At 41.0% G+C, this 16,304-nt stretch overlaps 1 protein-coding gene across 2 annotated transcripts in view; it reads left to right on the top strand.

Annotated features, from left to right (window-relative positions):
• The window catches only part of cntln (centlein, centrosomal protein), a 165,497-nt gene that overhangs the window by 123,398 nt on the left and 25,795 nt on the right, over positions 1-16,304 (top strand). For both annotated transcript variants that reach the window (XM_049481477.1, XM_049481476.1), the window contains exons 22-24: positions 9,842-10,063; positions 10,214-10,311; positions 15,909-16,035. In XM_049481477.1, the coding sequence (XP_049337434.1) occupies positions 9,842-10,063; positions 10,214-10,311; positions 15,909-16,035 (447 nt within the window). The remainder of the gene's footprint in view (positions 1-9,841; positions 10,064-10,213; positions 10,312-15,908; positions 16,036-16,304) is intronic.

Raw genomic sequence — 16,304 nt, 5'->3', positions numbered from 1 at the left:
TTGTTATTTCAGCCATTTCTCATTTTCTGTAAATAAATGCTCTAAATGAGAATATTTTTATTTGTAATTTGGGAGAAATGTTGTCTGTAGTTTATAGAATAAAACAACAATGTTCATTTTACTCAAATATAAACCTATAAATAGCAAAATCAGAGAAACTGATTCAGAAACTGAAGTGCTCTAGAATAGCTGTATGTGTGAGTGTAATGATATATTAAGAGTTTTTACAATATAAAAACTATAGAAACGCTAGTTTGGAACCATATCTGTCATCTGTAGTTTGATTTTTAGTAGGGGGGAAAAAAATCTGATTTTTTGTGAAAAATCGAAGATTATTTTTTAGGCCATACTCACCAAGAGGTACACTACCCGTCTGAAAGCTTTATCATGGGGCTGCAGCACTGTTACGCCCTCTTGTAGTAAAATCCAGTGTTTATTCAGAACACATCTGTATTTATTTTACAGTGTTTAAAAGTGAGAGTAAGATAACTGAACCGTGTGTGTGTGTGTCTCGTGTTTGGCTTGAGTGAAAAATGCTCTACAGCGAAGCGACACTTTCATCAGTCAATCACACAACTCATACACACACACACATTTCGGGCTGCTTTGATTGACGGACTCACACACACTCGTCTCTCCATGTTGCTGTGACCCTTTTCTCTCTCTATCTTTCTCTCTCTGTGTCAGGGATGATAAGTACCTGCTGTCACACTCTAGTGTTCCCCACAGTTACTGTCACCTCATACTGACACACGCTGATACACACACTCTACACACACACTCGGTCAGTGTGACAGTCAGGAGTGACTCTGTATCTCTTAATTAAGTTATAGAGGATCCTGCACTGGGGAACAGTGGTGTCAGAGTAAGGTAGAAGGTAGTACCCCACTTTTATTATGCTAATAGAGCAGAGTAACACCATATTTTGGTAGTAGAGTAGGGCAATTTCCGAGTTTAACAGTAGAGGAGGATAAAACCCTAGGTTTCAGTAGTAGACAGTGGTTATAAGCAGGTTTTAGTAGGGTAGTAGGGGATAGTTATACCCCAAACTGAAGACTTTACCATGTCCTGTATCCAAACGTATGTCTTACCTGGCACATTACCCTTCTCTACTGTCCTACCTGAGGATTTGTCCTACGTACTCCACAGTCTGGGGCTTTACCCACTTTTATTGCCCAACCTGGGTATTGTCCTCCTCTACTGCCCTACATACTGCACAGTCTGCAGTTTTATTCTTCTATACTGTACTACCTGGGGGTTTGCCCTACTCTACTACCCTATTAAAACTAGGTAATTGCATCCATCTACTACACAAACTTAGGTATTAATCACTTCTATGTAAAGTTTTTTAGCATTATGTACTATTCCCCAAACTGGGGTCTTTACCATCTGCCACTACCCAATCTATACCTTTGTAGGAGGGCTGCCCTTGTTTTAATAAAAGTGAAGCATAATACCCCAGTTGTGGCAGTTGAGGAGGGTTCTACTCCAGTTTGGATGGTAAAGAAGGTATTTCCCTAGTTTTTATAATTGTGAGAGTCAAGAATGGTCATTCCCAATTTGTTGAAGGGGCAGTCCTGGTTTTAGAGTAGAGTTAAGGCACTTTCACTATGATCTGAAGATCACTGGTTTGAATCTGGGGTCATGCTGCTTCTCCATCAGCAGCAGGAGTCTGAGAGAGAGAGAGTACAGTAGGTCATGCTTTTCCTCTCTGGGTGGGTACAGTCAGGGGCGCAAAAAGGGGGTATGCAACGTGTAGGGGCGCTGCATTAGAGGGGGCGCCAAATCAATGCCGGAACATTATTTCTAGTTGACATTTTCTGTAAGAGCTGTTTGTTCATGTATGATAATACACAGGGGCGTCACCTGGCCTGGGCTTCCGGGGCTTTAGCCCCGAATAAATTTCCAGTAGCCCCGAATCGTTTCACTCAGCTCAGCTGTATTATTAGTAAGGAGAATGGAAAATCTCTTGATGTGAATCACAGAGCGGATAGTATGTTTGCATACACCTTAAAAAGTTTGTAGTTGCACCCCTGGGTCCAGTAGGGGGCGCTCTCTCTCTCTCCTTATCACTCCTATTATGATGCTGGTTGGTACAGGCGTCTGTTAGCTGATGTATCAGAGCTGGGGATGCAGCGCTTTCCTCTGAACGCATTGGCTGAAATTAGATGTTTTGCTTGCACTCCTAGTGAGTGGTTGAATAAATTGGCTTTTAATATTGGGAAGAAAGTGGAATAAAATTAGCAATGAAATTTCATGAAAGTGTTCCTTTACTTTATCTTATTTTATCTATATATCTATTTTAACAACAGCTCTTGGGTGTAAACTGGATTGTGAGATCACAATTTTGTTCCACCTCATGTACCACATGTGATGCGAATGACAATAAAATTTCCTTGACTCCTTAAAATAGATCATAAAGTAAGGTACTACCCCAGTTTTGGGAATTAATAAGGGATGTAACCCTGATTTATTTCTACCTGGCAACTCTACTCTAAACTGGCTGTACCTGAACCCCCCCAGTGTTAAACATGAACAGTAAAGGAGGGACTCTCAGAAGTGTCTGTTCACCGTTTCACACTCGTCTAATCAATATTTGGATGCAGTAGTGAAATGGTAGTGGTGTTAATAATGCAGGACTGGAAGAGTTAAGGCTTCAGAGCTGCTGGTAGAGCGTTAATCCCGGCGTTTGGGTTACAGATAGACCCGTACTGACGCTTCAGATCAGCGGGAGAGTTTAATACCCTGATCTGAGCGGGAGGGGGGGAGGCGCTGCTCGGACGGGCAGGTGTGTAATGGAGGGTGTACTAATCTGCAGGTGTAAATCTGCCCCGTTTCCGTGCTCTGCTTTTGGGAAGGGTGTGGATTAGTGAGGGATTAGCCTCACAGAGGAGGAGAGAACCTTCCAGAACTGCCGCTTACACCCCTCCGAACATCGCTAAGCTACGCTAACCCCCTCACAGCCCCTCTAAACCTGGTGACAACATGTCACTCTGTTAGCTGGAGCCTTAATCAGGTCATTAGATGTAGCGAAGCTGCCCTTGGCTTTTTTGTGTGTGTGTGTGTGTGTGTGTGTGTGTGTGTGTGTGTGTGTGTGTGGTATAACACTCTATCAAGTAGTTGATAGTTGTAATGTGCTGAATCTTTATCTGTGTGAATATAGTGATGATATAATTAAGCAAAAGAAATAAAATGTATTGGGTAAAACTGATTAAAACTATTAAAAATAAGGCTCTAGTTGGTTCCTCTATGCTGGATATTAGATGAGATTGAGAGGGTTGGGTTTGGAGGTTCTACAGGTTCTGTATGGATCCTGCAGCACATTTACCCACAGATGTTGCTACAGCTGGGCCTGTAGATCCTGTAGCTCTACACTCGTAGGTTGAAGCTGAAGCTGCAGAGTCCCAGCTGCTCCATAAATGATGGATTGGTGATACAGGGCCGTTATCATCATCATCAGAAAAACTGCAATCTGTTAGCTTAGCTAGCATCAAGCCATCAGCTGTAATCCAGTGTTGTGAAGGTAATCTGTAAATAACTCAAGTGAACTACAGCCATAATCCACATCAAATATCAAACCACAGATCCTCCCCACTCTAACCAGCACTAATAAATCAATCTGTTATTAAAAAATACAAAACACTGATTAATTCAGCTCGAAAATACAGTTAGCATCGCCAGTTAACCGTTAGCCATTTCAGCTAATCCACTATCAGCTACGTGTCATAAGAAAACTCATCAGATCAGCTTGTACCTTACAATTTTATTTTATTTTGAATTTACTAAATACATTTCTGATCAAAATATGGTCAAATATCTAAATTCTCTTAATAATTGCATCTAATTTTAAGTGTTTTAAGCAGAGCTGGTATAGATTATCACTGCAGTGCAACACATTTCAACTATTAGTGTAAAAATGTCTTAGAGTGTGTGTGCATGTGTGACCATAATCTAAAAAAAATATTTGTTAAGTGAATAAAGGTGCATCACACTATATAAAATTGGTCTTATAATCCATAAGATATTGAGCTATAAGATGTTCGGTTTGAAGCCTTTAAAACACTAAAGCACTTTTACATTTTATTTTCATTTCATTCATCTTATTTATCTGATTTACGCTGAAATTTAAGATCAGTAAAGCACTTTAAACACCAACACATTTTTATATATTATCTTTCTTATAGAATTGTGCTTCAAATAAAGAACTTTATGCCGAACAGATTGTCAGTATTGCGTAAATGGACAGCAATAAAAAAAGTAAAGCTGTAAAACTGCGGGAGACCCTACAGGACGAGGAAGTGCTGCAATCAGGTGGAGACTGTGTTCCTGGGAAACCCTTGCTGTGTGTGGGTGAACATAATCCTGCTGAAAAATGAAAGTTCTGCAGGAGAGAAAGCAGCAACACATGTATCTGCAGGATGTTCTGCACAGATCACTGAGATCACTGTTAGTAATGTTCCTCCTATCACTACTAGGAGTGACTGACTCTCACTGTACGAGATGTTCAATCAATCACACCAGCAGTTTGTTGGGGCAGTGTGTCGCTCCACAGCGAAGGCACGATTAAAGCTCTCACCCTACTTGAACCTGACTATTGTTTGATCCCAATGTCACCAATCTCTATATGGCTTAAGTTAATAGCAGTCCAATCATGCACCTCCTCTTAAAGGGATGCAGGTATTTCAGTCAGACGTCTCTCACCAGGAGATACACTACATAACCCAACACCCTGCTTTAGTTAGACAATCTGTCTCTTCTCCAGGGAAGAATTTTATTTTATAATAGTTTTTTTCTAATTGTTCCCCATTTTCTCTCCAATTTTGCGCAGCCAATTACCCCACCCCTTCACTAGGACTTCCCCTATCACTAGGGTACAGGAGAGTGAAGACTAACACAAGAATAACACTAACTCTTTTAAGTTCTGATACATCAGCTCACAGACGCCCTGTGCTGTGGACATCACCCTAGGAGTGATGAGGGGAGAGAGCGCCATCTGTACTGTATACTGTATACTGTACTCACCCAGAGGGAGCAGGGCCAGTTTTGCTCCCTCTGAGCGCCGGCAGCTTGATGGTAAAGCTGCATGGGCGGGGTTCGAACCTGCAACCTCCTGCTCATAGTGGCAGCGCTTTATACCGCTGAACCACTCGACGCTCCAGGGAAGAGTTTCTACCAGATTTTGGAGATTTAGGACACTAGCTATCAGGATTTGATTACGTTTAGTACCACAACCTGCAGCTTGTGTCTCTGTTCTCGTAAAGTTCACGTCTTTTTAATTTTACTCTCGCGCTCCTTGTGAAAGCAGCTGTCAGCATCCGGAGCATCCTGCTCTGTTGTAGTGTCTGTAGCGACTACCGCTCAGACCCCAGCGCTCAGGGAACCGTCCTGAAACCCAACCTGCACTTTACAGGAAACTCCATCAGAGCCGCGCTGCAGAAACCCTGCGCAAAAAGCTTCTATTAAAAGGTGTCAGCAACCAGATAGCACCACCACACCCCCCCGCCCCGTCCCGTATCTGCTCCAGACACTGTGTGTGTGTATGGGGGGTGAAGGCGTGTGTTACGGGTGGTGTATGATTGTGTAACTTGAGGAGAGGTGATTGTGTTGATGCTGTGGACAGAAACGCTGCACACACTGTTCTCTGATCAGCCTGATAACAGCCCTGATACACTGCATGCGGTCTAACAGTACTAACCACAGCTATTCAGAGAGAGAGAGTGTGTGTGTGTGTGTGTGTGTGTGTGTGTGTGTGTGTGTGTGTGTGTGTGTTATCCTGCATTTACTCTGGCAGCAGACAGAGCAGTGAGCAACCAGTCTTTTCCTATTGGACGATTCATAGAGTAAGGTAGTAGAGTAAGGTAAGGGGGGTTGAATAAGATACAGTGAAGTAGAGTGAGGTAGATTAAGGTAAGCGAGGAAGAGCAAAGAAGAGTAAGGTTGAGGAAGGTGCAGAGGGAGGAAGAGTGAGGCAGAGCAAGGTCTGATGAGGTACAGCAGGGTAGAGTAAGGTGAAGAGCGGTGTAGAACAAGTAAAAGACTGGTAGAACAAGAAAAAATGAGACAGAGTGAGGCAAAGCGTGGTAGAGCGAGGAAGAGTGAGGCAGTGCAAAGTACAGTGAGGTAGAGAAAGGTCGAGTAATGTGAAGTGAGGTGGAAGGAGGTGTAGAGTAAGAGAGAGTGAGGTAGAGTAAGATAAAGGGAGGTATAGAGCGAGGCAAAGCCTGGTAGAGCGAGGCAACATGAGAAAAAAAAAGACAGAGTGAGGCAGAGTGAGGAAGAGGAAGGTAGAGTAATGTGAAGTGAGGTAGAAGGAGGTATAGAGTAAGAGAGAGCGAGGCAGAGCAAGGTAGAGAAAGATAAAGAGAGGTGTAGAGCTAGGCAAGGTGCAGACTGTGAAGTAGAGTGAGGCAAAGCTTCCCATGCTTTACCTCGCCTTGCCTCACTTTACTCTGTCTCGTTTTTCTTCATATTGCCTCATTCTACACCTCCGTTACCTGACTCTACATCACTTACCTCACTACCTTCTTACTGCATCACTCTACCTTTTTCTTCCTCACTGTTCTTAGCACTTCCTCTCTCTACCATGTTCTACCTTACTCTGGCTCCCTGGTAAAGTGAGGTAAAGTAAGTCAAAGACTGGTAGAGCGAGGCAACATGAGGAAAAATGAGACAGAGTGAGGTAGAGTGAGGCAAAGTGTGGTAAAGCATGGTAGAGTGAAGTATAACGAGGAAGAGTGAGATATAGCAAGAAAAAGTCAGGCAGTGCAAAGTACAGAGAAAAAGAGAAAGGTAGAGTAAGGTGAAGTGAGGTAGAGGGAAGTATAGAGTAAGAGAGAGTGAGGCAAAGAAAGGTAAAGTGAGGTAGAGTAAGATAAAGGGAGGTGTAGAGTGAGGCAAAGCCTGGTAGAGTGAGGTAACGTAGTAAAGTGAGACAGTGAAATAGAGTGAGGCGAAGCGTGGTAGAGTGAGGTATAGTGAGGAAGAGTGAGGCAGTGCAAAGTACAGAGAGGTAGAGTAAGGTGAAGTGAGGTAGAGGGAAGTATAGAGTAAGAGAGAGTGAGGCAAAGAAAGGTAAAGTGAGGTAGAGTAAGATAAAGGGAGGTGTAGAGTGAGGCAAAGCCTGGTAGAGTGAGGTAACGTAGTAAAGTGAGACAGTGAAATAGAGTGAGGCGAAGCGTGGTAGAGTGAGGTATAGTGAGGAAGAGTGAGGCAGTGCAAAGTACAGAGAGGTAGAGTAAGGTGAAATGAGGTAGAGCAAAGGAGAGGGAAGTATAGAGTAAGGGAAAGTGAAACAATGCAAGGTAGAGTGAGGTAAAGGAAGTGTAGAGCAAGTCAAAGACTGGTAAAACAAGGCAATATGAGAAAAAACGAGGCAGAGTGAGGCAAAGCATGATTGAGCAAGAAAGAGTGAGGCAGGGCAAAGTACACTGAGGAAGAGAAAGGTAGAGTAATGTGAAGTGAGGTAGAGTAAGATAAAGGGAGTTATAAAGCGAGGCAAAGCCTGGTAGAGCGAGGGAACGTGAGGAAAAACGAGATAGAGTGGAGTAAAGCAAGTAGAGTGAGGTATAGAATGAGGAAGAGAAAGGTAAAGTGAGGTAGAGTAAGGTGAAGGGAGGTGTGGCGCAAGACAGATACTGATAGAGCGAGGCAATATGAGGAAAAATGAGACAGAGCAAGGAAGAGTGAGGCAGTGCAAAGTACAGTGAGGAAGAGAAAGGTAGAGTAAGGTAAAGAGAGGTAGAGCGAGGGAGAGGGAGGTATAGAGTAAGGTAGAGCGAGGCAGAGAGAGGAAGTGCTAAGAACAGTGAGGAAGAAAAACGTATACTTATGCAGTAAGAAGGTAAAGTGAGGTAGAGTCAGGTAACCGAGGTGTAGAGCGAGGCAACGTGAGGAAAAACGAGACAGAGTGAAGTAAAGTGAGGCAAGGCGAGGTAAAGCATGGGAGAGTGAGGTAGTGCAAAGTACAGTGAGGAAGAGAAAGGTAGAGTGAGGCAAACAAGTCAGAGTGAGGTATAGAATAAGAAAGAGTAAGGTAGAGATGTTTTTGATTTTGATGCAGCACTGCCCCCTACCATTCTATTGTGAACTGCATGTTGCACATGCATCGCATTAATTCCTGAGGATTTGCCATCGCAACGAACAGACGCAGGAAATGCGAGGCAGCACTCATGCATACGCAACCATGTTATTAAGAGGAAATAACGAATAAAAGATTAAATAAAATAAAATCACTTCTATTAAAGTCTATAATGGTCAATATCAGAGTCAGCAAAAATGATTAAAGTCATGTCCGTATATATTGTATGATACGTCGATAGTGTAGTGTAGTGTGTGTGTGTGTGTGTGTGTGAGAGAGATTGTGATTAGCTGTAGTCCTGTGCTCTGAGCTCAGCACTGTGTTGTTAATCTCCCAGAGTGCACTGGGCCGGGCCAAGATGGCTCTATTACAGCTGCCAATCACAGCGCAGGAAGGGTTGGGATAATCAGCCTCATTAGCATATAAGAAGAGTTTGATCATAAGCTGCTGGTCGTCATGGAACAGGAACATCACACACCTTACAGAGTGTGTATTCTCACACTGTAACACTGGACTAGTTCTGAGACATGTCGATTAGTTCAGGCTGTACCAGGTGGTTGCTATGGTGTAGGTAGGTTGTTGTTATGGTATTCCAGGTGGCTTTTTTGCTGTGGGTAGGTGGTTGTTATGGTATCCCAGGTGGCAGTTGTATTGTTGGTAGGTTGTTGTTATGATATCCCGGGTGGCAGCTGTGGTGTTGGTAGGTGGTTGTTATGGTATCCCAGGTGGCTTTTGTGCTGTGGGTAGGTGGTTGTTATGGTATCCCAGGTGGTAGGTGGTTGTTATGGTATTCCAGATGGCTGCTGTATTGTTGGTAGGTGGTTGAAATGCTATCCTAGGTGGCAGCTTATGTTGTTGGTAGGTGGTTGAAATGGTATCCAAGGTGGCAGCTGTGGTGTTAGTAGGTGGTTGTTATGGAATCCCATGTGACTGTTGTGGGGTTGGTAGGTGGTTGTTATGGTACCCCAGGTGGCAGCTGTATTGTTGGTAGGTTGTTGTTATGATATCCCGGGTGACAGCTGTGCTGTTAGTAGGTGGTGGTTATGGTATGTCAGGTGGCTGCTGTGGTGTTGGAAGGTTGTTGTTATGAAATTACAGGTGGCAGCTGTTGTGTTGTTGGTAGGTGGTTGTTATTGTATCCTGGATTGCAGCTGTGATGTTTATATGTTGTAGTTATGGTATGCCAGGTGGCTGCTGTATGGTTGGTAGGTGGTTGTTATGGTATCTCTATGGGCCGCTGTATTGTTGGTAGGTAGTTGTTGTGGTATCCCAGGTGGCAGCTGATGTATTGTTAGTAGATGGTTGTTATGGTATCCCAGAGGGCAGCTGTATTGTTGGTAGGCAGTTGAAATGGTATCCCAGGTGACAGCATCTATTGTTGGTGGATGGTTGTTATGGTATCCCAGGTGGCTGCTGTGGTGTCCTAAAGTAAATACTAGGACTTTTATGGCTATTTTCTTATCCAGATACTGTAGGTCTGTAGGTTGCTTTGTGGGTAATATGGTGTCTTATGGGTTGTTAGGGTGTTGCTGGGTGGTTTCCCCTCAATCATATTAATCTAACATTTTTTTTTTTTCCGTTTGTATGTGTATGTTTATGTGTGTGTCTGTGTGTGTGTGTGTGTGTGTTTGTGTGTGTGTGTGTGTGTGTGTGTGTGTGTGTGTGTGTGTGTGTGTGTGTGTTTGTGTGTGTGTGTGTGTGTGTGTGTGTGTGTGTGTGTGTGTGTGTGTGTGTGTGTGTGTGTGTGTGTGTGTGTGTGAGCAGAAGCAGGCGTGTGAGCTTGCGGTGCTGCAGCAGCAGAAGGCGGTGCTGGAGGCGGAGCTTGAGCAGTGGAGGAAATCTCGTTCTTTATCTCAGGAGCTGCCTACCTTTACCCCAGACCCCGCCCATTCCACCTGTACCACGCCCTCATCTGCCCCAGACTCCGCCCACTCCACCATCAAACAGCTGGAAGCCGACATCAAACAGCTCAACAGCAAACTGAAGGTACTAGATCTGATGTTCTAGATAACAGCGTGAGCGTCTCATAATTAAGTTTATTAGAGATTACTGAACACGTCTCTCTCTCTCTCTCTGTCTCTCTCTCTCTCTCTCTCTGTCTCTCTCTCTGTCTCTCTCTCTCTCTCTCTCTCTCAGAGTGCCACTTCAGAGGGGAATAAACAGAGGTCTGTGATTAAGGGCCTCAGGGCGGAGCTGCACGACAGGGACCAACGCCTCAAAGAGCTGCAGGACAAGTAAACATTCCTTCATTTACACACACATCAATTATCAAATTAATAACAAAAATAATAATAATGATGATAAATATTATTATTATTATTATTGTAGTGAAATATAATTGTGCAATAATACACAAGAGGTCGTAGATCAGCAAAGCAGTGCCAGTATTACATGTTATAGCACAAACCTCGAGTGTATTATTGTGATTATACCACAGTTCTGTAATCACTGTTTGGCTTGTAAGCGCTGTTTGGCTTGTAAGCGCTGCATCGTTGCTAGGTTACCTGTATGTGGCAGAGTAATACATGGAGAGCTTCGGTTACAGTGCATTACCGGCTGATAACGGCACTCATAGAACGCCTCTCAGCCAATCAAATTGCAGGGTCCGAACTTACTGTGTTTATAACTATTATAAAGTAATAAAAGGGATTTGTAAGTGTTTACACTATCATATAAAAATATTTTATCCACCTTATTCTGCCACACCCAGAATATGTGTTTCTTCTGCATGTGTTAGAATATCCGATCAGTTTATATTAGATGGTTTCTGATCGTATCATATTTAAAGTAAATACAGTGTGAAGTAGCTGCTGCTGTAGGTACTGACTATAAAGTAGCTAGCTATGCTAATCCAGCAATCCAGCTTCAAGCTATTTAACATTATTTACAGCACAGCTTCCAGCTTTCACACACAACAAAACAGATATTTAATTTATCTGGCCTCTTGTCCGACCCAATCAGCTGCTACTCAGCTGTATATCCCCCCCCTATAACTGGTGATTCCACAACACCAGGAGGGTTAAGAAGACCAGCACACGCCTCCTCCGATACATGTGAAGTCAGACTCCTTATCTTTTCGAACCTTTTTGAACTGAGTAGCATCACAGCGCTAACGCTCAGAGGAAAGCACAGCGACTCGGTTCTGATACATCAGCTCACAGACGCAGCCTTGCGCTGATCCACATCACCTTAGGAGTGATGAGAGGAAAGAGAGAGCACCATCTACTGTACTGTACCCACCCAGAGAGAGCAAGAGCAATTGTGCTCTCTCGGGCTCCGGCAGCTGATGGAAAGCTGCATGACTGGCTTGCTTTTATCATATTTCAGGGTATTTTTCTTTAATTCGGCTTCTTTTTAATTATATCTGTCTTGAATTGTGAACAGCAAAGCCTGTCGCTCTCTCTCTCTCTCTGTCTCTCTGTGAGTGTGTGAGTAATAGTGTATATGTGTGTGTGTGTGTGTGTGTGTAGATCACAGGTGAGTGTGTTTGAGTGTGTCGCTCTCTGTGTGTCTCTCTGTTTCCCTGGTTTGAAGGAGAGACGTGTCTAGACGCCCTAAAAAATACATCACCCCCCTGCCACCCCCCCTCCACTTACCCCCCACTAACCCCCCCCCCCCCCCCCCCCACCCGGCCGCGGAACCAGAGGAACCAGAGGAACCCGGTGTGAATTTCAAAGCTCAGCGCCGCGGCGCCGGTCAATACCCGCCGCTGAGCTCCCTGCCTTATTCATACCTCCACGCTTTCATCTGCAGCCTGTTGTCTTTGGGCTCCATGCATCTTTAATGTGCTTTTGTTTTTGCAGCAAAACACACACACACTCATGCACACACACACACACACACACACACACACCTGCTGCACAAACACTTACACACTCGTTAACACCCAAAATGCGAAACACGTATCTCCTGTAGCCGGACGAACTCTGGATGCGGCTCTGGATGTCTGGATGTGAGCCGCGATTACAGACTGAAGCTCCGCCCCTCGCTGCCTCCTATTGGCTGATGATGCAGAAGGGCGTGAGAGTATATAGTATTACGCTGTATTAGGAACTTTTTTAACTGAAACACTGACTGTACAGAACTGTGATACATGCTTCTGGCACCTTAAATACATAAAAAAAACGTCGTTATCATTACGCATTATCATGCGTGATTACTCTTAGCGATATGACAAAACACTGAATTAGAAAAAAATCTTTTAAGAATACACTACTGCAACAAAATGAAAATTAAATGTTATTACTGCATACAATATGATATGGCACACCTCTAACTGAGATATTAAAAAATACAAGAATTTGATCAGATTTGTAAAAGAAGTCAATGATCCAGAATATCATGATACTAATAATAATAATACACTCCAAATATCTCCATATATCCAGGATTAAAGTAAAATAAATGATACTGAACAGATATAATCTCTATAGTCTCTAGTAGATATATAATGGGAAATTAGAACAGTGTGTATTTTTCTTTTGATAAAAACAGAAAAAAAGTAGAACCTTGATGTGATAATTAGGGGTGGGTGATATGGCTCCATATTTCAGGGTATAATATCAATAATCACCATTTTCAAAAATGTTGGCAATATTATTACGTACAATACGATATAGCACACGCGTAACTTTAATATACAGCTCTGGAAATAAAATAAGAGAGCGCTTAAAAAACGATGAGTTTCTTTGATTTTACCAAATTAAAAACCTCTGGAATATAATCAAGAGGAAGATGGATGATCACAAACCATCAAACCACCAAACTGAACTGCTTGAATTTTTACACCAGGAGTAAAGCAGCATAAAGTTATCCAAAAGCAGTGTGTAAGACTGGTGGAGGAGAACATGATGCCAAGATGCATGAAATTAAAAAAGTGATTAAAAACCACCAGGATTATTCTCTCTTAAAACTTTATGAATATGAACTTGTTTTCTTTGCATTATTTGAGGTCTGAAAGCTCTGCATCTTTTTTGTTATTTCAGTCATTTCTCATTTTCTGTAAATAAATGCTCTAAATGAGAATATTTTTATGTGGAATTTGGGAGAAATGTTGTCTGTAGTTTATAGAATAAAACAACAATGTTCATTTTACTCAAACATAAACCTATAAATAGCAAAATCAGAGAAACTGATTCAGAAACTGAAGTGCTCTCTTCATTTTTTCCTGAGCTGAACTTTTGTACGTTTATCTGTTCTGATACTTTTGCTCATAAGAAAGTTCAGACATTAGATTCAGATGTAAATAACTGGAAATAAAAGCTGAAATCTTGATCTTTTGTCTCATATTTATCTTTTAATATCAAAACCAAAGGTTTTAGTTATTTTAGTTTTTAGCAGAAATATTTCAGGAGAGGAATGAATACAAACTGATCAATCAAACACAATACAAACATGAAAATCATCCCTTTATTGTATTTATCTGCTTTTCTTCTCTTGTTCTGAACTGAGGGGTCGTCTAAAATAAATGTTATAGCGCTAATTGCCTCATTTATACTGTATTCTTTATGAACACAGTATATATAAATAGAGCCGTATGGTTAATACAGTACATCTCCAAACCTCCTATCTCCATTTTATTTTTTTATATATTGTGAATCTATCAGTAGTTCATAAGTGTTTCAGAATTTGATGATGATTGGACCAGTAGAAATGCTCTGAAGTGATTTGGAGAATCTTTTACATTGACTTCTGATTTTTCACATCTAATGTAAAGTTGATATTTATGAGATGTTAGGATTGTGCATCATAACAGCATTACACAAACAGAGCAAAACAATAAATGCAATAAATAGTCTCCTCCAGAAGTACTGGGACAGTGAAAATAAAACCTAAAATGTTAATCTTTTGTTATATATATATATATATATATATATATTTGGTAACACTTTATTTTAAGGAACACATTAGGCGCTTATTAATGTCTTATTATTTGCTTAATAAAGCCTTAATTAGTCATTTGTAAATTATTTATTCACTACTTATTAGGCTTTATTCTGTGTATTCAGTGTTATTGGTGCTTAATTAGGGGTCTATTATGTGGAAATGATTAATAATGGCTGTATTAGCTCTTATAGTGCACAATAAACAGTTATTATGTTAGCACCCTGTTAATCAGATTATTAAGCATTAACTATTAGATAATTCTACATTATTAGTGTTATTATAATTGGCAGCAGTTTGAGTTTATCTATGTTTGTGAGTAAGGTTATGGCTATGCTTTAGTTTATTATGAGTTAATAAGGGGTTAATAAGTCACTAATACACCAAGATGTGCACCATATTCTAAAGTGAGGTTCTGTTTATCACTAATTACACACTAAAAAGAACTGTGTGTTTGACTTCCCATGTACAGAAGTTGAATGTTAAAAATGCAATTGTCCTAATAAAATGTATTCTCTATTGAATTCAAGCAGTTTTATTTTCTTTTAGATGTAACATAACTGTTTATTGTGCACTATAATAACTAATACAGCCATTATTGCACATTTCCCCATTGTGGGATTAATAAAGGATTATCTTATCTTATCGTATTAATCATTTCCACATAACAGACCCCTAATTAAGCACCAATAACACCTACACATAATAAAGCCTAATAATAAGTAGGAAATAAATTGTATACAAATGTCTAATTAAGACTTTATTAAGCAAGTAATAAGACATTAATAAGCGCCTAATTTGTGTTCCTTAAAATAAAGTGTTATAACAAACGGATCTACAAAACACAATACAATGATGAAAATCATCCCTTTATTGTATTTATCTGCTTTTCTTCTCTTGTTCTGAACTGAGGGGTCGTCTAAAATAAATGTTATAGCGCTAATTGCCATTAGCTCTCCTGAGAGTGTGTGTGTGTGTGTGTGTGTGTGTGTGTGTGTGTGTGTGTGTGTGTGTTAGAGAGAGAGGGTGAAGCGTGGCAGTAAGTCAGCAGGAGGAAGTGCTCCATCCCCTCTGAAACCGGGTCAATACGGGTTTTCTCATTAGCGGGTCGGCGGCGGCGCCGGGTCCCCAGGCCACACTCTCATTTCAGTTAATGTCACTCCAATAACAGCCCTCACATTTATTCAACCGGACCACCCGAGACCACCACGCAGATATTTACCCTCAGAACCACTTACAGCACTGCCACAGAACACACACACTCTCACACACACACAGCAGATAAAGGTGGCCCAAATGTGATCATAATTTTAGTGTTTTCACTAGAAATGGGACACAAAACTGACTTGGACACACCTTAAATTCAGTATTGTATTGTAGATTAATACTAAACTCTATCAATACTAAAAAACTATCAAGAAAAACAATAAAAAATCTTAAACAAACCAGAATATGTTTTATATTTTAGATTCTTGTTTAGATGATAAGTTTTGAACATCTCTGCTGGATTTTCTCAGTCAGTTTTATGAGGTAGAATCACCTGGAATTCAGGCTTTCAGTTAACAGCTGTGCTGAACTCATCAAGAGTTAATTACTTGAATTTCTTGTCTCTTAATAAAGTGTTTGAGAGCATCAGTTAAAGTAAAGTAGTGAAGAGGTAGAGTTACAGGTATACAGTGAATAGTGAATATTTGAGTAATGTTCGAATCCAGGTTATGAGAAGAAACAACTACTCAACTAAGTAAAGAAAAGACGTGATAACTTTAAAAGTATTCTCCAGTTCAGTCATCGCAAAGACCTTTAAAAACATATATTCTTACAAAACTCTAAATGTTAAAATCTATAATAAAAAGCATTTTTAAATGAAGGTTATTTGATTGATTAATTTGTGTAATATATAACTATATAAATATTATATATTACACTGTGTGTGTGTGTGTGTGTGCAGGCTGAGTCATGCTGAGAGGGATGTGGTGATGAAGAGGCAGTTGGTGGAGGATCTGCGCAGTCGGATGAAGATCCTGCAGGATTCAGAGAGCAGCCGCCGTGCGCTCATTAACGACCTGGAGAAGAAGGTCTGTCCTGATACAACTCAAATAACTCAAACTCACATAAAATCTAACTCACATAAAATCTAACTCACATAAAATCTAACTCACATAAAATCAAACTCACATAAAATCAAACTCACATAAAATCTAACTCACATAAAATCTAACTCACATAAAATCAAACTCACATAAAATCAAACTCACATAAAATCAAACTCACATAAAATCAAACTCACATAAAATCAAACTCACATAAAATCAAACTCACATAAAATCTAACTCACATAAAATCA

This window comes from Astyanax mexicanus, chromosome 7 (genome assembly GCF_023375975.1).
Source record: "Astyanax mexicanus isolate ESR-SI-001 chromosome 7, AstMex3_surface, whole genome shotgun sequence".
NCBI classification, from domain to species: domain Eukaryota; kingdom Metazoa; phylum Chordata; class Actinopteri; order Characiformes; family Acestrorhamphidae; genus Astyanax; species Astyanax mexicanus.
This window is presented reverse-complemented; position numbering and strand designations above follow the sequence as displayed.